This window comes from Saccostrea cucullata, unplaced genomic scaffold, assembly GCF_032062105.1.
Source record: "Saccostrea cucullata isolate Sc308-1 unplaced genomic scaffold, CSIRO_AGI_Scuc_v1 ctg12695, whole genome shotgun sequence".
NCBI classification, from domain to species: Eukaryota; Metazoa; Mollusca; class Bivalvia; order Ostreida; family Ostreidae; genus Saccostrea; species Saccostrea cuccullata.
The window spans coordinates 10,277-33,381 of NW_026931948.1; the positions used below are offsets into that span (position 1 = coordinate 10,277).

The 23,105-nt window shown below is 33.3% G+C and overlaps 2 protein-coding genes across 5 annotated transcripts; both read right to left on the reverse strand.

The window, feature by feature from the left end:
• Positions 1-5,284: 5,284 nt before the first annotated feature.
• LOC134234098 (uncharacterized) lies at positions 5,285-7,715 on the reverse strand. 4 transcript variants are annotated; one of them, XM_062716160.1, is made up of 6 exons: positions 7,553-7,715; positions 7,288-7,343; positions 6,584-6,706; positions 6,255-6,350; positions 6,018-6,134; positions 5,285-5,859 (listed from the first exon to the last, which is right to left on the reverse strand). In XM_062716160.1, exons 1-6 carry the CDS (start codon positions 7,630-7,632, stop codon positions 5,534-5,536), a joined length of 798 nt encoding a protein of 265 aa, XP_062572144.1. In that variant the 5' UTR covers positions 7,633-7,715; the 3' UTR covers positions 5,285-5,533. The 4 variants fall into 4 exon arrangements, with proteins under 4 accessions (XP_062572144.1, XP_062572143.1, XP_062572146.1 ...); XM_062716159.1 differs by having other exon boundaries at positions 6,255-6,356; XM_062716162.1 differs by lacking the exon at positions 6,584-6,706.
• A 2,936-nt stretch (positions 7,716-10,651) lies between these two features.
• On the reverse strand, positions 10,652-17,638 carry LOC134234095 (uncharacterized). Its single transcript, XM_062716155.1, has 2 exons — positions 17,132-17,638; positions 10,652-17,080 (listed from the first exon to the last, which is right to left on the reverse strand). The coding sequence occupies exons 1-2, from the start codon at positions 17,636-17,638 to the stop codon at positions 10,652-10,654; spliced, it is 6,936 nt and encodes a 2,311-aa protein (XP_062572139.1).
• Positions 17,639-23,105: the final 5,467 nt, after the last annotated feature.

Below are 23,105 nucleotides of genomic sequence, written 5' to 3' on the forward strand. Positions count from 1 at the left end.
CAATTTTGGCTTTTCTTAATTGTGCCTCCTTTGATTTTTAAAATATTAGTCTTGACATCTTGTTGGTGCAGAACAATGTCACAAGTTTAATTCTTACACCACAGGGAAATGAAGACATATCCTCTGCATTAAAGAGATTTTTGTATTACACTTGTGTTGATCGAACACGTGTTTTATTTATTTATACTGGAAACCAAATTCCATTGGTTAGTTATTTCAGAAATAGAACCTGATTAACAGGTAATTTACGCGACACCCTATCACCTGTATAACAAATAAACCCCATTCGAAGGCTCTCTCTTCGTGCAGTATAGACGTGGCGCCCACCCACCAATCCTCACAGCGTTTTATATTATAACTTTATACAATATTTTCTTCGTTATTTTCAGCTAAGTACTCTATACATTCTTCTGTCAATGTATCTCTTTCACAACTTTAAAAATTGCTTTCTCGAAACTTTTAGCGTTATAACTTATGGAATAACTTTCTGGAAGCACAAAGTGATAATTTTCCAACAAACAATTACATTAGGGGACTGACTGAGGTTTTAATGTATGAATATTACAATAGAGAAACTCTTTAATTTTACACCATATATAATTTATATTGACTTCAGTGTACATGCCAAGTTTGGGGAAATCTCAATCCAGGTATTTTTAAAGGACCGTCTCAAAATACAGGAACATTTACCATAGGATTAAATGGGAAAATGCCAATTTTGCACACTTTAAAGAAAATTAACCAAAAATACTACGATATACGTATAGCTCAAACTAAAATATTTGATGTGTAATATCATTAGATGTAAGAACCTCAAAATTCTACCGCCTTGTTTCCAGAGGTGGGCATCTCAAAATGCCAGAAAATATCAATTTCCTTGTTTTAATATAGAGTACTACAAAATAAGTTGATTGTATAAAAAAAAGTTATTAAAATTATGGAGATGATCGATTTCTATGTTTTAAATTTCAGGAGCATATATTTGCTTTTTTTTTCTTATTACCCCTTCTTTACGAGCGTCTAGTTATCTAACGTAAAAAACACAAGATTATAGCGGCAATCTACCTGTCAGTTAAAAATTCGTTTTAAAAATCAGTTACTGGTAACTTATTTAAAATTGTAATAAAATTTTTCAACTTGTAATTTGCTAATTTGGTTTAGTTTCATTAAGTGAAAAAAGTTGCTTTAAAAAGTATATGCACTTCAATTTACTATGATGTTCGAAATACAATTGCATAATGGAAACCCCAGTCGGTCCCCTAAAAAGAGATTTAGATATACTTTAAACGTATCATTGCTTCATAAACCTGAGAAAACAAATAAAATATAATGATTGAAAAAAAATAATTAAAAAAATTAAAATTACAATACGGCGGATCTCTTCAAAAACAGACTTGTTAAAATTTTCCTATAGGATTTGGAATTTTTTTCATACTCATAAATGTATACACTTTCAGAAAATTACAAATTTCATAAGTTAATCTTTCTGATTATTTCATAAAAATTAATAATTATTTATGGTCCATAAATATATACATCGCAACGTGTTCTAGGTTTCACATTCCATGCTATTCACCCATAAGTATAGTTTTCATAAACAAAACAGCATGGTAAGAGATGGAAGCCCGGTAGGCCTGATACATTGACAAAGTCGACCAAAACGAAAACAAAACCAAAAATAGGGCTTGAAATTAAAAAAGCAACTTTCCTGACAAAAATCTAGTTGGGAGATTAATATAAACATTGGATGAAAAAGAAACTGGATCTCGGCGACATTCACGTGGCGATCGCGAAGGTTCTACTCTACAGGTTTGTTGATACATTCTATCATTTCTCATATCTCCATGGTTTTCAAAGATAAAAAAAATCAGTGAAATCTCAACATAAAAATACACTTATGACATATAAAATTATTGCCATTAGAAGTAAAAATTGTATTGAAACTGCAGAAAGATATTTTGTTTGACATTTTGCCGCGATGACATATGATTTGGTAAATTTTCCTTTCCTGCACCCCAATACACAAAACGTCAACATTTGTACTCAGTCATGTTAAATTCGTCTGAATGCATCACAAGCATAATTTCATTTTTGTACATGTGCGACATCAAATATAAAATAGCTTCCGGGTTTAGAATTCATATTCTTTATATTTTATCAACCTGTAAATGCATATTAAGTTTAAATTCTTATTTTGTATCAGATAACAGCAAAATGGTAAACATCTTTATACTTACTGACACAAGATCCATTACTTTCATCCCACTTCTGGCCAGCACAGCATTTGAAAGGTCAACAGGAAACAATACCATTCCATTCAGCCATTGTTAAATAAACAACCATAAAAAAATTATTTCTATGTTTTCTATGATTTCTATGTTTTAAGTGTGCATGTAAAATAAATACATTTTCCGTGAAACTTAACTTTTTTGCCTCTTATTTTCATTCAGAAAGACATATCGTATACCCTGTGCATTGAGTTATAACGATGTCCAAATTGAAAAAACATGAAAAATTCCAGAAAAAGATCTTTCATCATTCATAAAACATCACATGGAAAATATAGCCTTTCCACTGTAATATTTTGAAGTCTGATTAGAAATCGAGTATTGGCAGTTTCTGGGACAAATGTGCTGGAAGAGTGAAACTAATATGATTTGTGCTGTACAGATAATTGCAGATACAAGCTATTAACTGATTAAGCACAATTAATAGTTTATCAGGTATATATACATTATTAGAATTCTCAAAGTCACATTTTAAATTTAATTCTTCTAATAGTCTATGACCAACATTTTAAACTATACAGATAATTGTTAATTTGATCAACAACAAATCCAAATTGAAGAGCTTGAGAGTTTACACTAAAACACATTTTTGCATTCATATTGAAATTTCTTAGTTTGTATAACCTTACCAAGGAGACTGAGTTCGTTTTTTTTTTTTGTTTTTTCTTTTTGTTTTTTTTGTTTTTTGCTCAGTGCAGATGAAATAAGAACACTTATGTAAGAATGAATAACGTGATTTATTTAGAAAATGAAACAAAGATATATACAAAAAAGAGGGTCATTCATAAACATATAACCATAGTAATAATACATGTGTTGTTGAACACAATCATGAACCCTTGTAATACTACAGATGCAAATAAATATTAATTTATATTTAGATTTATTTATTTATTGATAAGACACAACATACATGTATTATATATATATTTAAGAAAAGGTAAAAAGAAAACACAAAAATCCTCGGTTAAGCTTTAGCGCTTTCATATTCAATCTTCAGAAGCTAATTTTTTAAATTTTGGATATATATATATATATATATATATATATATATATATATATATATATATATATATATATATATATATATATATATATATATATATATATATAAATATTTCACATCAAACAAAAATATATACAAAACAGATGGTCATTCATAATCAAGTAACCATATATATATATAAATATGTGATAATTTTATGCATAAACGCCTTCGGCGTTTATGCAAATTATCACAAAAGCCAATCCATTGATCACTTCATGAATTCGAAAAATAAGACAGTTATTCCTTAAATAAACACATCATGCAAAATAATAATTAAACAATCTTTTACCTTTTTCATAAAAACAAAAAATAATTTTAGATCGTACAATTAATTTTTCACATCAAACAAAAATATATACAAAACAGATGGTCATTCATAATCAAGTAACCATAGTAATAATACATGTGTTGTTGAATACAGTCATGAACTCTTGTAATACTACATACCCAAATAAATATTTACACAATTCAAGACATATGGGGGCCAAGGGCTAGAGATATTATACAACATATGCACAAATATCACTGAAAAAACAAATTTCAACGAAAATAGTTTGATTTGAAAACTGTCATTCATTTAAGAAATAAGGTATCATTTTTTTGAGTTTTATTGAGATGTAAAACGGGTTGGTCACGTGATCAAATCCCATAAAGCCGGAAGGGCTTTATGGAAGATTTGATCATGTGCCAGCCCGTTTTACATCTTAATAAAACTCAAAAAATAATACCTTATTACTTATATTTACATTTGTGACTTATTCATACATTATATTTGCCTGATTTTTACTTTATACGTGTGAAATCCGTTGTTTTTCAAACCCAACGGCATGTATGTTATCCACTAAATGCGCGTCGACCCTTTATGACGTCACAGAGAAATTACGTCGAACGTTTATCCAAACGCACATCTATGACCTCTTGACCCCGTACCTGTATTTACACAGTTATTAAAACGCTTGTCTTCAGTAGTGTTATATAAAGTGAAACGTTTGCAAATGTCAATATTTAAATTTAATAAATGATAAAACACATCATGCAAATTACTAATTAAAAAAATGACGAGCATTACACAATCATAAAAACATATGGATAAAATTATATATTATGTTAAGCCAAGTATCAAGGATGAGGCATAAAAAATCGTCCCATCCGAAATTGTCTCGGAGTTATTAATCTTTAACCTATTCACAAAAGCAAAATACAATTTTAAATCGTACAATTAATTTTTCACATCGAACATGGCAAGTAAACAAAAGTAAAAAGCTTTTGAGTGGAACGGTGGGTAAAAAAAATAAATATGACTGGAGAATGTATGTTAAAAAAGTAAATGCATGCTGGAAGAATGGAGGCGTTCGAAAAATAGCTGACAAAATATTACTGGTATCAGATAACAGGAATACAAACTGGACGAAGAAAGATATCAGAGTTGTTCTTTTACATAGATTAATTTTTTGCTTTAAATTAAGATTTTAACCCAATTGCTTAGCAGATATATCAATTGGAAAAATGAAAAGTATAGGACAATGTCTACATTTTTTTTCCATTGTTCAATTGTAAGTAAAACATATGTTTAATACAATGACCTAAATATACATGTACATGCGTATTTTGAAAATCTTGAACTTGCACTAGGAACGGATAGACAAAGTTTCCGTGTAAAAGTCAAATTTCAGATTTTTTTTAAATGTAAAACTGTTGCCTTTTCTCTTTAGAAAATGTTTGAATTTTTTACAAAATAGAAAATAAAGATTTCATGCACAATTCATGAGAAAACGTATTAAAAAGGACAAATTATTTAGTATTTCAACAAAATAAGTGGTAAACCTGTTCACTAAAAAACTGAATTTGATGAAGTGTCAGAAATTACAATATTAACCTCCTTTTGTATATCATAACATATAATTCACAATTTTGAAGGTAAAAATACTCTCATCAGTTATTTTTTTTTTTTTTGAATACTGTACACTGGTTTATTTTCACCCCTTTCGCCCTTGTCACATGTTGGCGAATTTAAAACAGACAGAATTCGATAAAACACTATATGATCTCGTAAACAGAACTATGATGGGCGAATTTAAAAGAAGCCAAATCGTTAGCAAAAGTAAATGGGCGATAATAACTCGGGACGAAAATAACCTTGTGTACAGTGATCTCAATATTAGAGCGCTAATCTTAAGTCAAGTTCCTTTTAACACAATTATACCACTTCAGTGTAACATTCATCGTTTCCTCTTAGTTTTGAGTAAATCACCTCAGGTATTTGTGGTGTCTTTATTTCTGCTCCAATTTCAGTGTAGATAGAACTTTCAGCATTTCCTTTGCGTACTTTGAGAGCCTTGTATACACCATATATACCAATCATCAGGATCACAAGTAGTCCCAGAAGAATGGAGGAAACAATAGTCACGTTAGACAGAATGGTCTGAGATTTGGGTTTACCAGAGAAATTACCACATAGATTAATTTTCATCATAGTAATATTCTCCTCTGCTGTTTCTACAGGGGGTTTGGCTTCGGTAATGTCTGAAAACATAATTTATTAACTAATTAGCTTAAAGAACAGTAAATTGTTAAAGTATATTATTCCATTTATTGGAATTTGTTAAAGTAAATGGTATATTGAAAACATGTTTACATAGAAAAATACATGTATCTCGAAGAGGTAATTAAAAGGTATTTACATTTATCAGAGATACTCGTACGTAAAACATTGAAGTTTGAGGTAGTAAATATTGCAGAGAACTCTGATGTAAAATTCTCAGTAGTTGTTTCAATTGGGAATGTAGCATCGTTCATATCTGGAAACTCAATGGGATTATTTTAAATTAAAATTAAATTAAATTAAAATATTCAATTTTCTTTCACTTCACGGTCTTTAAACTTTTTTGAAAACCCTCGTTTATTAAGTAAGCAAGTACCTGCATGTTTGACTTTTGCGGCATTAAGATTCCTTGCAAGCGCTGAACTAACGCTCTCAGAAGCCTTTTCTACTACTGATCTGTCTGTAGTCGTACCTGAAACTGAAACGTAACAAAACTATTCTTGAAATTATCAACTGCATAAATAAACAGGTTAAGTCATTTGGTACATTTCCAGAACCTTAACGCGCATGAATAAATCCAGACAATTTGGCCTGGAACCTAAATCTCCACATTAATCAGGCTTAACTGGGTCTAGAAAATAAAGTCAAATTCTGGGACAAATACCTTTAAGAAACGGAGAAATCTTTACAAAAAAATTAACCCACCACATCCGAGAGCAATGTTACATTTCTCCTTGGTACATTGGCATCTCTTTTGACAATGAACACCATAATAAGGATATGGACAAGTCATGCGACATCCAATGCCTGTGTAACCTACACTGCATACTTAAAATAAAAAAAGCTTGAATTATATAAACTGGGTATACTTATTATATAGAAATAAGTAAGCATCATTTCCGATGATACTATATATACATGTATATTCTTTATCATCGGATATGATGCTTACTTGTTTTAATTGTTACAAAGAAATTCACTTAATTACAAGATAATTTGGTGTGGTTAAATAATTAAAACTAATTTAGCTTCAAGTATGATAATAGTTTTTATTCAATAATAAGAACCACTGGAGATGATCATATTTCATATGATCTAGTCAAGACATGTGCAATTGTATTGACACAATAGTCATATTTTTTCAACAAACATAATGAAAAGTGATGCAATGAAATTTCTTTTCTTATCTTTTAGATTAAAATGTTGGGTGAAACCAAATCAACATATTTATCAAAGAGCATGATATGATATCAAAAATTTATATACTAGTATGTCCCTTTTATGGTGAAAAATATTCAAGTATCTCTTTTAGATACTTGCTCAATATTCTTTGGTCCACACCATTTCATTACCTATACAAAATCATGAACATTGTACAGAAATACTGATTTGTGTACATATTTACTTACCAATACAAGATCTTAATGTCTCACTCCACTTATATCCGAAACAGCAACGGAACGATCTGGAAAGATGCATTCGAATTATTAATTAATTATTAATTAATAATGAAAGTTTAATGAAAATAGTAAACTATTCTTGTTTCGAGACAAATTCAAGATTTATGTTAAATAAAAATTTCAAAACACATTTAAAACAAAATTTAATGGAAAAGATAATGTTCTTTTATTTAATGATCCATATATTTTAATTCATCTTTAAAAATAAGTATACCCTCTGCATTGCCTCGAGTCCACGTTCCAGATACATGTAATGAATAGTAAAAAATCCAAAGACAATATTGTTTTCTCCATTGCAATGCAGTTATGTATATTTACTGTTGTACATACATATACAGTTGGAAATAGCTGAAATAGTATTGAACGCTAGCTTTCTTTTTCACGCTGTTTTAAGTAGACTGATGCTGTTCTCTTGTGACCTTTTACATTGTGATCACACATTTAAACTGACTAATAAGTAAAATCGGAAATGCATGCGCGACGAATACAAAAGTTCTTTACTTAATATTTCTTATGTTATTTTAATCTTAAAATTCTTTAATTGGTGTCTGTATAGATATTCCGTTATCTTGAAATAATAGTTTAAAGAGAGGGAAACAAATCAAGCAAACGTAGTTTTAAACGTCTTCTGAACACCGAAAAAAAACGAATCAATGGGTATAAAAGTACATTGAATAATATGGTTTCACACCTAAATGTAAGCTGAAGGAGAAGGAAGCCCCCCCCCCCCCCCCGAAAAAAAAAATCAAAAATATTTTTGCGTCAGTTAAAAGATCAAAAACTCTGTGCCCTTAGGTACCATGAATTGAACAACTAATGATTAACAAGAAGCTATAGTACTGTATTGTCCGTCAGCCATTTTTCCTTTATTTATATGTCTTTCTGTTTATCATTTCAACACTTTTGTTTCTCATTGTAACACACAACAAAATCCACTTTAGAAATAATAACTGTAAATTAATTTGATGTTTGTTTATCGATAAGCTAATTACACAGTTAAAAAAGAAATATTTTGGATGTAAATTTTAAAAAAAAATGTATGTAAAATGTAATATTCTCATTGACCCCTTAAGTCATTGTACAATTTTAAAGTATGCCAAAATTATCCAAGAATATGTAAATAATAAATTTATATAAGTTGTTTAATATAAGACTTAAATGCTTTAAGTCAGTATTTTTCATTCTTAGTGTCCAGTAAGGTTTTAACATCATTTTGTTCAGATTTTGAATCATTCTTCCGTAGTAATTATTTTTAAACCAGAAATATGCCCATTGGACATGAATGCCTCGCCGAGGGTATATAGGTAATGCAGAAGGAAAATTTGTATTAGTGTATGACATTTTATAAGAATATCTTAAATAGTGACTTAGTTGAATTGCTAACTTCAGTTTGTATCAGTATATGAAGTTTGACACTAATTTAGGAAAAGTGAGGTCAAGATCAAAGGAAAGGGCAATGTCAAAAATGTTGAAGCAATTGAATAGTTCTCAGCAATATGTATCACCATATGAAGTTAAAAACTAGAGGAACTGTGAGCAATGAGCTCACTAAATGATACCCCCCGCTTCCCATATGAATAAAATGGCAGTGTCCATGTTTTGCTCTGGAAAATCCAAAATATATGTTGGATCAAAAAGTAAAATAGGAGGTGCACAATGGCAATATGTATTAAGATTCTGTGAAAGTTTCATTAATTTCCTTCAGTGGTATGAGAGGAGCTGCGGATAATAGAGGGGTACCCCAAAGCGTAACAGTCGGACGTACAGACGGACGGACATAACGATTACTATATACCCTCCCACTTTTCAAGTGGGGAGTACTATGAAATGTATACATTATGGACAAAGTGAATCAAATGAAAGTTCATTAATAATATGAATTTACATCTTTAATGAAATTGCTCATTTGAATTACAATCAATCATATAATCTTTCCTATCATAAGAGAAATACTATAATAATATGGATTTATGTCTTTAATTAAACTTTTTTTTTTAAAATTACAATCAATCAACATATGTAACCTTTGCCATCGAAAGAGAAGAAAGGAAAGGTTATGTGCAAGTGAATGGAACTTATCTGTATATTATATATTTTGTACATAATGAGGTGATATGATAGAAGTCATCATTAATCACTAGGAATTAATTTGAATCTAAGAATTTGATGTTTCACACTTAAGGAGGCTTGGGGGTCAACAAATTAACCATAAGATACAACTCCAAGTTTAAGATATGATATCTTTAAGCTGTCAACTATCATTTGGAAAATAAAAAAAAAAGTTTTAGTTTTTAAAATTTGATCATTTTTATATGTTATGCAAACTTGGTACAAAGCATTCTTGGGTAATAGGGAGTTTAAATTCTTGAATTAAAGTGTCAAGCTCTGTTACAAGGGTAGATAATCAAGAGATGACAAAAATAAGGTGGGGTCATTAAAAAATCTTCTCAAGAACCACTGGGCCAGAAAAGCTGAAAGTTATTTTGAAGCATTCTGATGCAGTATAGATTCTCAATTGTCAAAATTATGACCCCCAGGGGTAGGGTGGGCCCACATCAAGGAATCAGAATTTTGCATTTAAATAAACATGTATTGGGAAAAATCTTTATATATCTTCTCAAGAATCAATAGGTCAGAAAAGCTGATACTAAATTACATGGGAGTATCCTGGGGTGGTGCAGATTCTGAATTGTTAAAATCACAACTTTTTGGGTGGGTAGGGGTGTGGGTGGGGTGAGGACTGATAGGGCATGACCACAATAAGTATTATATACAGAGGGAAATCTGGTAAAGATTAGCATCACCAAAGTTTCAAAGGTGAGCAAGGTGTATTTTTTCTACTTTTATGTAAAATTTTGCTGAAATTTGCCAAGATCAATGTAACTTAATGAGTTTACATAACAAAAAGGTTATTTTTATGAACAGTATGATACTTACAAATGTATTTGCAATACATGAATTGAAAGTTCTAAAATAAGACTCCTTAAAGAGTCACTAGCATAGAAACCATTTGAAAAATTCTTTAAATCCTATCAAAATCTGAATGTGTAATTTTACAATAGTCTAATAAGCCATATTTCAAACTACTAGAGCAAAAATTGTGTGGTCAAATTTGTATATTATAATATTTGTATCCTAGAACAAAATATCAAAGTTTCACAAAATCCAAAATGAGAGGAAAAAATTGGCTTATCTATTGTGCTCTACATTAAGATTCCTTTAAAAGAAATAAATACATATATCTCTTTAAGTAGTGTTGAAAATGTCTTAATGAAATATAAATCTATAAATGATGATCAATTAGAGTCCATTTTTATCGAGGAAAAATTATCTGCACAAAGGAATGCTGAGAAAAATAAGTTGGCTGCACTGTCTTGTATACATCTGTAGGAATGGCGAAATTGCAGTACATATGGTCTAAAAGGGATCCTGAGATATGTGTTGGACTGTCAATGATCTGTTGGAAGCCATAGGATGCAAAGAATGTTTCCAATAGTTTCTGCGATGGTGACTCTTGAAGGAGATTTACATTGAAATCTCCAGAAATAAGAGTTGGTATGTTTAGATGAGGAATGTTTTTCATAACATTGTCCATGTGGGTTAGGTAAATGTCTAATGTTTGATTTGGAGGTCTGTATGTGACAACGAAACAGAATCTCAAAGATGAATTCCTGTTAAATAATACAAGAGCAATGCACTCAACAGGTATATGACAGATCTGACAAATAAATTCTACACAATAATGATCACTAACATACACAGCTACACCTCCATGAGCAGAATGCTGTGTTCTAGATGTTGGAGGAGTTGTATTTTCCAAGGTGTGGTGTCTGTCTTTGCGGAAGATATGGTGATTTTTCCAACCATAATCACTGTCGCTGTCAGACGGCATTAAGAATGTCTCCGTAACTCCTAAAATATGAGCAGATCTGGCAGATGGATGGTTGATAACATCAACGAAATGTCTGTGCAATGATTGTGCATTGACTGCTGATATGCTGATCATCGAGTTGGAATCTGGTAGATATGATAGGGTATCAGGAGGAAAGAACTTCATGGAGTTCATGAGCCTTTCCATTTCAGCAATGGTCTTGGCACTGGTTTTGATTTTTTGGCTGTCAAAATTCACAAGATACAGGCCATTCAATGATTTTACTCTACTTAAAGCAACATAGAGCTGTCCTGGCTGGAACTGGCCATTGCAGTGTATAACAATGCTGTTCAATGTCTCTCCTTGCACCTTATGAATAGTGGTTGCCCAAGCGAGCGTGAGAGGAAACTGAAACCGGACTGCATGCACAGTTGAGTGTTTGCCTAACTGCACTTGAACCTGTTGTCGAACAATAGGTACAACTGTTGACTGATGCTGAAGAAGGCGTCCGTATAAAATCCTGGTCTGATGTCCAATATTTGGGTTGTCAAATTCAATAAGAATAAAATTTGGTGTGTAGTTGTCATCTGCAGTAGTTGGCGGTGTTGGTATGAATCCTTTCACTGTTCCTTTAGCTCCATTTACCAAACCATCAGCTGTACTAACATTGTATGTCAGCATGATTCTAGCTCCTACAGCTAAATGAAGAGTTGAGCGTAAGCCTCCTGTTTCTGTTGCCTTATCTGAGAGATTTACAGCAATGGCACCTGTTGTAACATCCTTCTTTGAGTCTTGTGCTCTCACAACAAATTTTGAGGTTGAAAGTGATTCCAGTTTCTTGTTGTTGTAACTGTCTACTGCTTTGTTTGTGGTGTAAACATGGAGGATGTCTTCAGGAGGGTCATTTGTTTCCCTTGTACACAGTGTCCATACATCATCATTTGTGTGCTGTCCACTTCTTACACGGTTCAACAATCTGGCAAAAGATAAGTCATCTCTCTGTCTCATGATCTGTTGAAGTTCTACAACTTTAAAATGATTCTTCCATAGAGATCCATATAATCTTGCTATCTCGTCAGAAGGTTGATCAAAAAGAGCTCGCTGTGCAGGTGGAGGTAGTTGAAATAAATCTCCAAAGGTGAAAATGCTGAGTCCTCCAAATATTTCAGAACTCCCTGTGATTTCTTGAAGACGGCGGTGTAGGAACAGAAGCATGTCAGCGCTTACCATTGATATTTCATCTATAATAATGACCTTCAGTGAACTAAGTTTGCATCTGAGTGTGTTCAATTTTTCTTGTGAGAGAGGCTTATATGTTGAAAACCCCTTCATTACAGGCAACAGAAAAGCAGAGTGTAAGGTCATGCCAAACACATTAAAAGCTGCTGTGCCCGTAGGAGCTGCTGTAAGGACTGTTATTTCATCTGAGGTTTCTGTGACAGGTCGGAGTAGACGGAAAGCTGATTCTTGAATGGTTTTAATGAGATGAGACTTGCCAGTTCCTGCTCCGCCGCTGACAAATATGTGAAAAGCATCAGGTTTTGGAGGCATCTTTTTACTTTGACATAACCTGGTACACCATGTGACAAAGAAATTGTGAACCAGAGTCTGCTCCTCATTCAGCGAGTGGATATGCTCTCTCCACTGGTGGTCTGTCAACCTGGAAGCTAGTACTTCATAAATGACTTGGGGAGATTCAAGTGATGGGTCTCCATTGGGAACTCTGTTTCTTCCTGGATCCATAAAATCAGCATTTTCATCATCCATAGAACCTTCTCTAGCAGCATCAAGGTTTGCTTGCACTGTTTCTGGGGCCAGATGACCCCATGCATCAGGATCAGGAGGACCATTTTCTTCAATGTCATCTAGTGCTTCTTCTATTAACTGTGCATGTTTTTCAAATCTCAGCATCATAGCGTTGATTTGTTCAGTGTACATTGTCAATTTTTTCTGGAAAAAATCTCCTTCAAATTCACAAGGTCCAATGTCTTTTTCCTCGTTTCTCCATGGGACATATAGCAACAATAATGCATAGGAATACTTCTCAGGATTCTTTTTCTGTGAGACCTTGTGTGTTCGTATGACTGCTGTCTTTTTTCTCCTCACCATTTTTTTTCCATCTGTTAATGTGATGTAGTGTGGGGATTCCAGGTCATCCGCTATACCAATCACCTCTGGATTTGTGTCCTCAGAATCAAAATTTGAGTAGGATGTTGTGTATGTTACAGCAAATTCTGCTAAGCATATGTCTGACAGATAAAGTGGTCGCATAGAGTATTTGTCAAGAAGACCAACTTGATAGATATCTTCATCATCATCTTCCATTTGTTCTATGACAGCTCTGGGTTTCAATAATTTCACTCTCTCTGTAGGTGGATTAGTTGAAACAAATATTCTTTGCCTGTCAAAATAGCACAATGGAAGTGACAACACTCGAAAAGTCGCCTCTTGAGCACTGACTTCTCTATGGGTCAGGAACTTGCTTGCTACAGTTCTTAGCTGTCGTGTAATATCCATGTTAGAACACTCCTTACTAATAGACTTCAGGAGATCTCCTAACGTTCTCTCTGCTTTGCTTATATATGAAGCAATATACATGATGCATGCATATGGGTTGCAGACAAGTTGGATGTCCATATTGGCCTTCCATAGTTTAAGAAGTGTAGGGTTGTAGTTGTTTACATACTTCTGGCTGGGTTGTCGTTTCATAATAATAGCATCTGTTTTTCTGCACTGAGAGAGTGCAGAATAGTAAAGTTTTTCTGGAAGTCCGATTTCTTTCAGTAGATGCTCTGTGGTCATATCTTCTCCCAGCTCATCCAGTTTGGCATATACGAGAGATAGTATTTCTTTCACTTGAGCATCTGTCATGTTGGCTGGTTCACTGGATGGCGCTTGTTGATTTTCATCTGTCTTTTTCACTGTTTTAATTATAATGGTTCTATCTGTTGGTGGCTTGGGAAATGAAAATCTACAGTTTTTGCCTGGTTTCCTGCATGAAGGAGAATGTACATGACTCTGAACTTTTTTTACCAATTCACAAAGCTCTTCATCATCTGTTGGTATATCACAGCTGACATACTGATCATGGAAATTTCTGATTTCTTCATCAGTGGAATTCTCAAAGTCTGGTGTTCCTTCCACCCAGAATGCCATATGTGCATGGGGAGATCCCCTCTGTTGAAACTCAATTCTGTACATGTACATGGTGACTTTCCCAACAGGCTGCTGTGGACTGAGAAGGACATTTTTGATGAACTGCTTTAGTCTATAATCAAAATGTCTTGCAATAGTAACTGGATTTTGTCTGATCCATCTGCATCTCTCCTCCCATGTCATGTCTTTTACATCCTGGTCTGTGAAATTGTGTCCATATTGTCTTCCTATTATCTGTATCCCTTCTGGCCATTGCAGATCTGCTGCTGAGAGTGTAATAAACCATGTGAATGATCCCAGCTGCTTAACACAGGCAAGTAGTTCTAACAACATCTTGTCAAAGTATGCTGGAGAACCTCTGATTTGAGTAAGGAATTTGTAGCCATGATCTTTCAGAATCAATGCTGATAGCTGTGATGGATCTTTTGCAAGTCCAGCATTCAATTTTGAAGATGAAGCCTTCCTCATGGCTACAGATATGGAACCATTGATGTGTTGAAGATCTCTAATGTGTTGTGCGTAAAAAATGTAATCCGAGTTGCGAGCAAATCTGCCATCTCTATGTAAAAGTCTGGCATTAATGTATCTACTGAGTGATAATTTAATTTTACGTTTTGTATCAAATCCAAATTTTCCATCTGGAAACAGTTTAGGGAAGGCAAGAACTTCATTGTTGTCATCGGTCAGAAGTGACACAGGAGTTTTTCCTTCACCAGGTGCAATTGATATAATTTCATTTCCTCTGTACTCTTGCTGAATACATGTATCATAAGCAATGCCTCTTGTTTGAGATATCTCTTCAGCATTCAACAAATCATCATCCTCTCCTGACCATTCATCATCGTCATTTCCTAAAGTACTGTGTTCATAAACTCCATCACTACTATGAGTATTGTCTTCCTCATTATGTGGGTCTGTTCTCTGATCAGGATTCCCACTGTCATCATCCACTGATTCATTCTTTTTAGTATGTGGCTCTGTCAGTCTTTCCCACAATGATGGATTATCTCCAGCGGCCAAATCTTTCCAATTTTCTAAGACAGGAACATCTTTGTAAAATTCATTGTTTTCCTTCAAAAACAGTAATGATGATATTACTCTGTCTGGAGATATATGCTGAAACTCAACATGACCTCTGTATTCTAGCTTTCTCTTCAGTTTGACTGGAATGAGTCCAGAGTTGGTGGGAAGTCTGGGTAACAAAGTACATGTCTGTGAACTATCCACAGGAACATTTACCACAGTGCCGTGTACAGCTTTTTGTCTTCCACGGGGTAGGGCAAGTATCTTCATGAATATGAGTCTTTGGGAAACTAGTCTGGCCTCAAAATCAGTTAATGATATCAAAGGTTCCTTGAGCTCAGTGAGGTGAAGTTCATTTACTGTTGCTTGTCCAGGTATTTTCTTCTTGTGCAGTGAAAGAATGCATGTTTTACATATGTAACTAATCTCTTTCTGATCAAAACACCAGCCTGGCAGTGCCTCATTCAAAACATCTGGATCAACTGTTTTGAACGTATTCTTGGTAATCTTATTTACAGTCTGTTCATAGAGAAGCCGATTACAACATATGCATACAAACGAGGGTCCAGATTTGATTTTGTGAAGGAATGTCTGATATGGATTTTGAAGGTTTAGTTTTTTATTTACTGATTTTCTCTGCTGATCCCTTGTTCTGATTTCATTTTTTTTCTCATTAGGTAAGTGTTCTCTTTTGTCCTGTTTTCTCTTTTTTTCAGATGCCTTCATGGTCTTCTTGATTTCTTCAGGTAAATGCTCTCTTTTTTCTTGTTTTCTTTTTCTATCTGATGTCTTTATGATTTCTTTGGTTTCTTTAGGTAAATGCTCTCTTTTGTCTTTTTTTCTCTTTTGATCTGAAGCCTTGATGATTTCTTTGGTTTCTTTAGGTAACTGCTCTCTTTTGTCTTTTTTCCTCTTTTGATCTGTAGCCTTGATGGTCTTCTTGATTTCTTTCGGTAACTGCTCTCTTTTGTCCTGTTTTCTTTTTCTTTCTGATGCCTTGATGAACTGCTTGGTTCCTTCAGGTAACTGCTCTCTTATGTCTTTCTTTTTGTTTCTATCTGATATTCTGACAGAGTCTCTCAAATCAGAAGGCATTTTTTGACGATAGTTGGACAGCCGTTTTCGCTCTTTTGCTTTTAAAATGGTTTTTTCTTTATCAGGTAAATTCCTTCTTTTGTCTTTTTTTCTTTTTCTATCTGATGTTTTTATGATTTCTTTGGTTTCTTCAGGTAAATGCTCTCTTTTGTCTTTTTTTCTCTTTTGATCTGATGCCTTGATATTCTCCTTGATTTCTTCAGGTAAATGCTCTCTTTTGTCTTTTTTTCTCTTTTGATCTGATGCCTTGATATTCTCCTTGATTTCTTCAGGTAAATGCTCCCTTATGTCTTTTTTTCTCTTTTGATCTGATGCCTTGATATTCTCCTTGATTTCTTCAGGTAACTGCTCTCTTTTGTCTTTTTTTCTCTTTTGATCTGAAGCCTTTATGATTTCTTTGATTTCTTCAGGTAACTGCTCTCTTTTGTCTTTTTTTCTCTTTTGATCTGAAGCCTTTATGATTTCTTTGATTTCTTCAGGTAACTGCTCTCTTTTGTCCCGTCTTCTGTTTCGATCTGAAGCCTTGATGGTCTTCTTGATTTCTTCAGGTAACTGCTCTCTTATGTCTCGCGTTTTCTTTTCTCTGAAGCCTGATGCCTTGATTTTTCAGGTAACTGCCCGTTTTCTTTTTCTTTCTGATGCCTTTACGTTCTCCTTGATTTCTTCAGGTAACTGCTCTCTTATATCCCGTTTTCTTTTTCGATCTGATGCCTTGATGTTCTCCTTTATTTCTTCAGGTAAGTGTTCTCTTTTGTCTTGTTTGCTTCTTTTATCTATGCCTTTTCTCTCTCTTTTCTGTTCATCTGACATTCCTTGTCTATACTTGGCCATTCTTTTCCTTGTTGATTCTTTTTTCCTCTTTGTTTTCCATTCATCTTTTGTTGTCTGATCTGTTTCCGACTGCTGTGATGTCGAATGGAAATCTTTTTCATTTGCGGGGTCATTAAAACTATCAGTAGAAATTTTTTTTTCTTCTTTTTGATCAGTCTGCTTTTTACCATCTTGCATCATGGTAGGATCATACTTTTCTTCAGTGTCTGCTTTTAGCTTTGTATCATACCCCATCTCTGTATCTTCATTAGTTCTTTGAGTGGCATACAATCTCATTTGCTGTAATCTGGACCGATAGCTCTTTCTTTTACCTTGTTTTGGCATATTTATTGACTCTAAAAAAGTAGGGAAAAATAACTAAAATTTCAAAATACATGTATGACAAGCCCAAGGGGTTGAATGGCAATGATCAAGGGTGAACAATATGGAAAATTTGGTACTCAGTAGCAAATCATAGAGTACATCTATTTCATTGCTCAGCTGATACTTGCCATTACTAACTACAGTCACATTTGTCACTCACTGGTCAAGCAGAAAACCCATCACATTCCCTCTAAGACTTGGACTCCTTAAATAACATTTATGCATAATGATCTATCATCTATATCTTTAAATATCTAATATCTATTATATACAGGTCTATCTTACCATTAAACATGATAAATGCTATGAAGAGTTTTAGCATTTTACATTAAAACTTGTACATTTTTTTTAATTGACCTATAAATTGCATTAAAAAGTGATTAATCATAACAGATGAATAGCAAAGGGTAATAATTTATCTCTAAAGAGTATAAACTTTCCTACAATGTCAAAAGAAGACTTCCCAGCAACATAATACTTGATCTGATGGTCCAAAATTTCAGAAATCTAGTAAATAATATATTGCTAGTTAGAATTCCAAATGATCAACATGTACCTATAAAATGTAAAAGGCCAGGAAGGCCAACAATAGGTTAGGTTTCCCACCTGCTTACTACTGCAATTTTCAAGAAGTATTTGCAAACTGAAGACAGCAAACTGATGATATTAGTATGAATACAGTTAATTTTCATATATAAGTAGGTCGAACTCCAAGGTCAACGTTGACGGGTAATTTTTTTTTTGTATTTCAAGGAAGGTCTTGTTAGGAGGATTATATGTGTAAAGTATGAAAGCCCTTGAACTTACCATGGAAAAGTTATGGCCACTTTAAAGTTTTTTCAAAGTTAGCACTTGATTTTTAAAAAAAAAAATGCTAGCAATACCAATCCGTTTTAATATTTTATTACTAATACAGCTCTCAATACTGTAGATCACTAAATATTTTCGCGAGATAGTCATTGATTCTTGATAAGAGGAAAGAATTATGGTTATTGCTCTATATAATCTTAAGGAATACTATTATACGCAAGAATTTAATTTTTGCGAGCACAATATCTCATGTAATTACGCGAAAATAATTAAAGTTCTCGCGAATAAAAAGTGATAGACAGTACGTCACCTGGGCAAAGTGGAATTTTAGATTTGCAAATTTATCCAAATAATTTTTATTTCAACAACAAAAAGTTCACAACAATCAAAAGTTATGGGCAAGTATGGAGGTTTATATGCAAAATATCTGATTAAAGCCCCATATTGGCTTTATATACCACAAATAAAAGTTTTACTTGTTTTCTATAATACATTCTTGGACATGGGATAGCCAGTAAACATTATGATGTCATAATATGACATCATCTTCCTCTACTGCTTAAGTTTGTCAAGAACATCAACACAAGAACATCAACACATCGCTCACCTGAGCACTATGGCTAGGAAAAAGTCAAAATTGGTTTATTATTGAAAAGTTAAAATTTTGGCCCCGCCCTACCCCCGGGGGGTCATGATTTGAAGAAACTTGAATCTTCACTACCTGAGGATGCTTTCATATAAATATGATGAAATATGGCTTTGCTATTCTTGAGAAGAAGATTTTTAAAGAATTTTCCAATATATTTCTATGTAAAACTTTGGTCTGCCATTGTGGCCCCGCCCTACCCCCGGGGGTCATGATTTGTACAGACTTGAATCTACACTACCTGAGAATGCTTCCATTTAAATATGATGAAAAATGACTTTGTCATTCTTGAGAAGAAGATTTTTAAAGAATTTTCCTATATATTTCTGTGTAAAACTTTGGTCGGCCCTACCCCGGGGGGCATGATTTGAGAAGAAGATTATAAAAGAATTTTCCTATATATTTTTATGTAAAACTTTGGTCAGCAATTTTGGCCTCTCCCTACGTTATGATTTGAACAAACTTGAATCTACACTACCTGAGGATGCTTCCATATAAATATGATGAAAAATTGGTTCGTCTTTCTTGAGAAAAAGATTTTTAAAGAAATTTCCTTTATATTTCTCTGTAAAATAGTTCCGAATGTAAACATGGCAGGTAAATTTGAAGCGAGAGAAAAACGTTGAGAAAATTAATTGGATTTTCGTATTTATATGGATTATTTTTGGGATAAAAGGCATAAGCAATCTCAAAGGTTTGTTTTGATTAAATTGGTAGTTATTTCCAGTGCAATTCATTTTATATTCGTCAAAATCATTTCAGAGCGGATCCGCTCCGATTTGCTACATTGCAAGTATATGGGACATATTCACACTGTGGTGAGGGCTTGTACCGAGACACAGTTAGATTATTCTAATTAGCATATTACCAGTATGTTTGTAACATTTGCATGAAATAAAATCTTTCCTAGTTTTTACTTTACTCTTGTGTTACATCAAATTGTGGCAAGATATCCTACCACAGGCGAATTATTCAGATTTAAATGTTTTTTTTCCAATGAAATTAGTAAGCAGGAAAACAGTATTCACCCTTAAAAATGTGGGCAGGCCCAGTATAATCACTAGATTTAGCTACGTAGGTAGAATTACCTATGTAGCCTTATATTACCTATCTCAGGAAGCTTTATTTAGCTATTTCAATATAACTATACTTACTTTACAAAAGTTTTCTTTTTATTAAAAACAGACAAAAAATAGCAATTAAATGACTATTGATATTTAAAGTAAAGAGGCTTAAAAAAAAAAATCCAAAGCAGAGATAGTTTATACATTACTGCGTTTGGACAATTTTGAGCAAAACATGTAATTCCATTGTTTGGTTAATTGTCCTCTCTCATGCGTGTGGTGAGACATGGCTGAGTATTACTTCACATTGTGCTGAATTATTACCAACCTATTATCGTGTTAACCGGAACTGGAATTTTTTATTTCATTCAAGACATAACTGTTCTAACTGTCATGCATAGCCCCAAAACTTTCAGAACTTTGTTTGCAATTGTGCAGAAAAATACACAGGTCCAGTTCAAAGACTATTTCTACCTATGTAGCTATTAATAGCTATGTAGGTATTTAAACCTACCCAAAGTAGCTATTTTTTTTACCTACTTTTGGTATCATCTACATTTTGTGGCGAAATGACTGAACGGCACAACATGGTGAATACCATAATTTTTGATACAGTCACACTAATGATGAATAAGACAAAATTTTGACCAAAAATTGATTACTTCCTGAATCGGAAATTTTACATTAGTTTCTATGCAAAATTGATAATATATGAAGTAGTAATCATTTTTTGGCCCAATTTTTGTCTTATCCATCATCAGTGTCACTGTATCTAGAAATTCAGTGCTGACCATGTTTCGCTGTTCCTGCATTTGGCCACAAAATGCAAGTAAACAGAAGTAGGTAAAAAATAGGTACTGTATAGGGGGAAAATAACTCGTGGTGTTAATATTCGCTATATTCACGGTGTTAACAAATCCGTGAATTCAAGAAACAGTGAATAAATTTACAATAATCTCCATGTTTTATTTGGAAAATTGAGAATAGACTACGATAGATTTATATAGGTGTTCGTGCAGTCCATGGTCATTTCAGTAATTGCGAAAAGTACTGTCATTCAATTAATTTTAAATATCACGCTTTACTTTAATTCAAATCGGCAGATAATAATTTGTGTTTGTTCAAAAGCTGATTTAATAGCCAACGCTACATGTTTCATCAATCAAAACATGTGGGCCATGGGTTTTGATTACCTGTGCGTAACTAAATAATGTTACCACATGTATTTGTTACCTGCATTCTCATGCATATTAGTTCATGTAGTTTTTATCGACATTTTAGTTTTAAAAAATCATTCAAATAAAAAATCGAACTTTCCGACGAAGGAAGTGTGGAAGGATATTATTTCCTAGAACTACATAAAAAGTTTTGTTTCCGTCCAGTAGTTTTTCGCTGCGCTGTATTGAAGATCTCGGGTGCACATGCACTCATTGGAATAACATATAGGAAAGTCATTTAACGTTTAGGAACTATATTAACTGCACTTGTGTTAATCATTTTTAAAATCTAACAATTTTATAATAACTTACCCTGTTGTTCCTGAAATAAAGACATAACGCTGATTAATATCGTTTACATTTAGCTATGGTATGGATTAAATGGAGACAAGGAAAGTAACTTTTATTACATACCAAATTCAACGAATTCAAGAAACCGCGATCGTGTCAAATGAGAAAAAAACGTGAAAATTACAACCCGTGAAATTAATCCCCTATACAGTACTTTGGGTAGGTTTAAATACCTACGTAGCACATGTATTAATTGCTACGTAGGTAGAAATAGTCTTTGGACTGGACCTGATACATTGTTCCAAGAGAGATTTTTTCATGATTTGTTTTAAGATGAGTTCAAAGTTGCATCACAATAATATTTTCTGCACACCCTAAAAAATGCTTTTTATAGAAATAAATTGATATGGTAGCTAAATAAAGCTATTTAGGTAAATCAAGCTACGTAGCTAAATCTAGTGATTGTACCAGACCTGGTGGGGACTGATAAATGCTGCCATTGAAAGCTGCCTTCACTATCAAATAAAATTAGTAAACAGAAAAACAATCTTCGCCGTGTTAAGTGTGGGTAATGATAGGCTAAATGCTAGTGTGGAAAACTGTTGTCACTGTGTGATCACCTTCGAACACAGTATTCATCCTTTGAACGCCGCCGTCACTATCAAGTAAAATTAGTGAACATAAAAACAAGCTTCACCGTGTAAAATGTGGTGTAGAAAACTATGGACTGATGGGCTAAAAGAAATGCTGGAGAGTGATCACCTTCGACACCACGGAAGCCATTTTGAAGAGTGTTGGTAAAATGGGACCAAATGAGAGGGCAAACCCAGGCCGGGGCAAATAAAAAATTGGAACAGAAGAACCCAAAAGAACCCTAAAGAAACATAATCTAATAATTTCAGATAAAATGGTGGAGTTTTACCGAAGATATTTGAAATATCTCAAACTGCTCCGGCGTTTAATTTGCACCGGCCGTATTTGCCTTCTCGTTTTACCAACACCATTTTGAAATTGTAAACAAGGAACCAAAACGGACGATTCGAATAATTCTGGACCGATTGAAGTGGCAATGTCTATTTTTTTGCTATGGTAAACCCGAAATATGTGTCCAATAAAAAAGTGAAATAGGAGGTGCACAATGGCACTATATAACAAACATTCTGTGAAAGTCTCATTAAATTTCACTCAATGGTATAAGAGGAGTTGCGGATAAGAGAACAGAAGAACCCAAAAGAACCCTAAAGAAACATAATGGTGGAGTTTTACCGAAGATATTTGATATATCTCAAACTGCTCCGGCGTTTAATTTGCACCGGCCGTATATGCCCTCTTGTTTTACCAACACCATTTTGAAATTGTAAACAAGGAACCAAAACGGACGATTCGAATAATTCTGGACC

What these genes read in the sequence shown, in the direction of transcription:
- LOC134234095 (XM_062716155.1), bottom strand. Translation starts at nt 17,638, where the DNA reads ATGCCAAAACAAGGTAAAAGAAAGAGCTATCGGTCCAGATTACAGCAA. An exon ending in CTGAAGAAATCAAGGAGAAC is followed by an intron (nt 17,081 to 17,131) that starts GTAAAGGCATCA and finishes TGAAAAATCAAG; the next exon opens with GCATCAGGCTTCAGAGAAAA.
- LOC134234098 (XM_062716159.1), bottom strand. Translation starts at nt 7,632, where the DNA reads ATGGAGAAAACAATATTGTCTTTGGATTTTTTACTATTCATTACATGT. An exon ending in CGCAAAAGTCAAACATGCAG is followed by an intron (nt 6,135 to 6,254) that starts GTACTTGCTTAC and finishes TTGAGTTTCCAG; the next exon opens with ATATGAACGATGCTACATTC. An exon ending in TACGAGTATCTCTGATAAAT is followed by an intron (nt 5,860 to 6,017) that starts GTAAATACCTTT and finishes TTATGTTTTCAG; the next exon opens with ACATTACCGAAGCCAAACCC.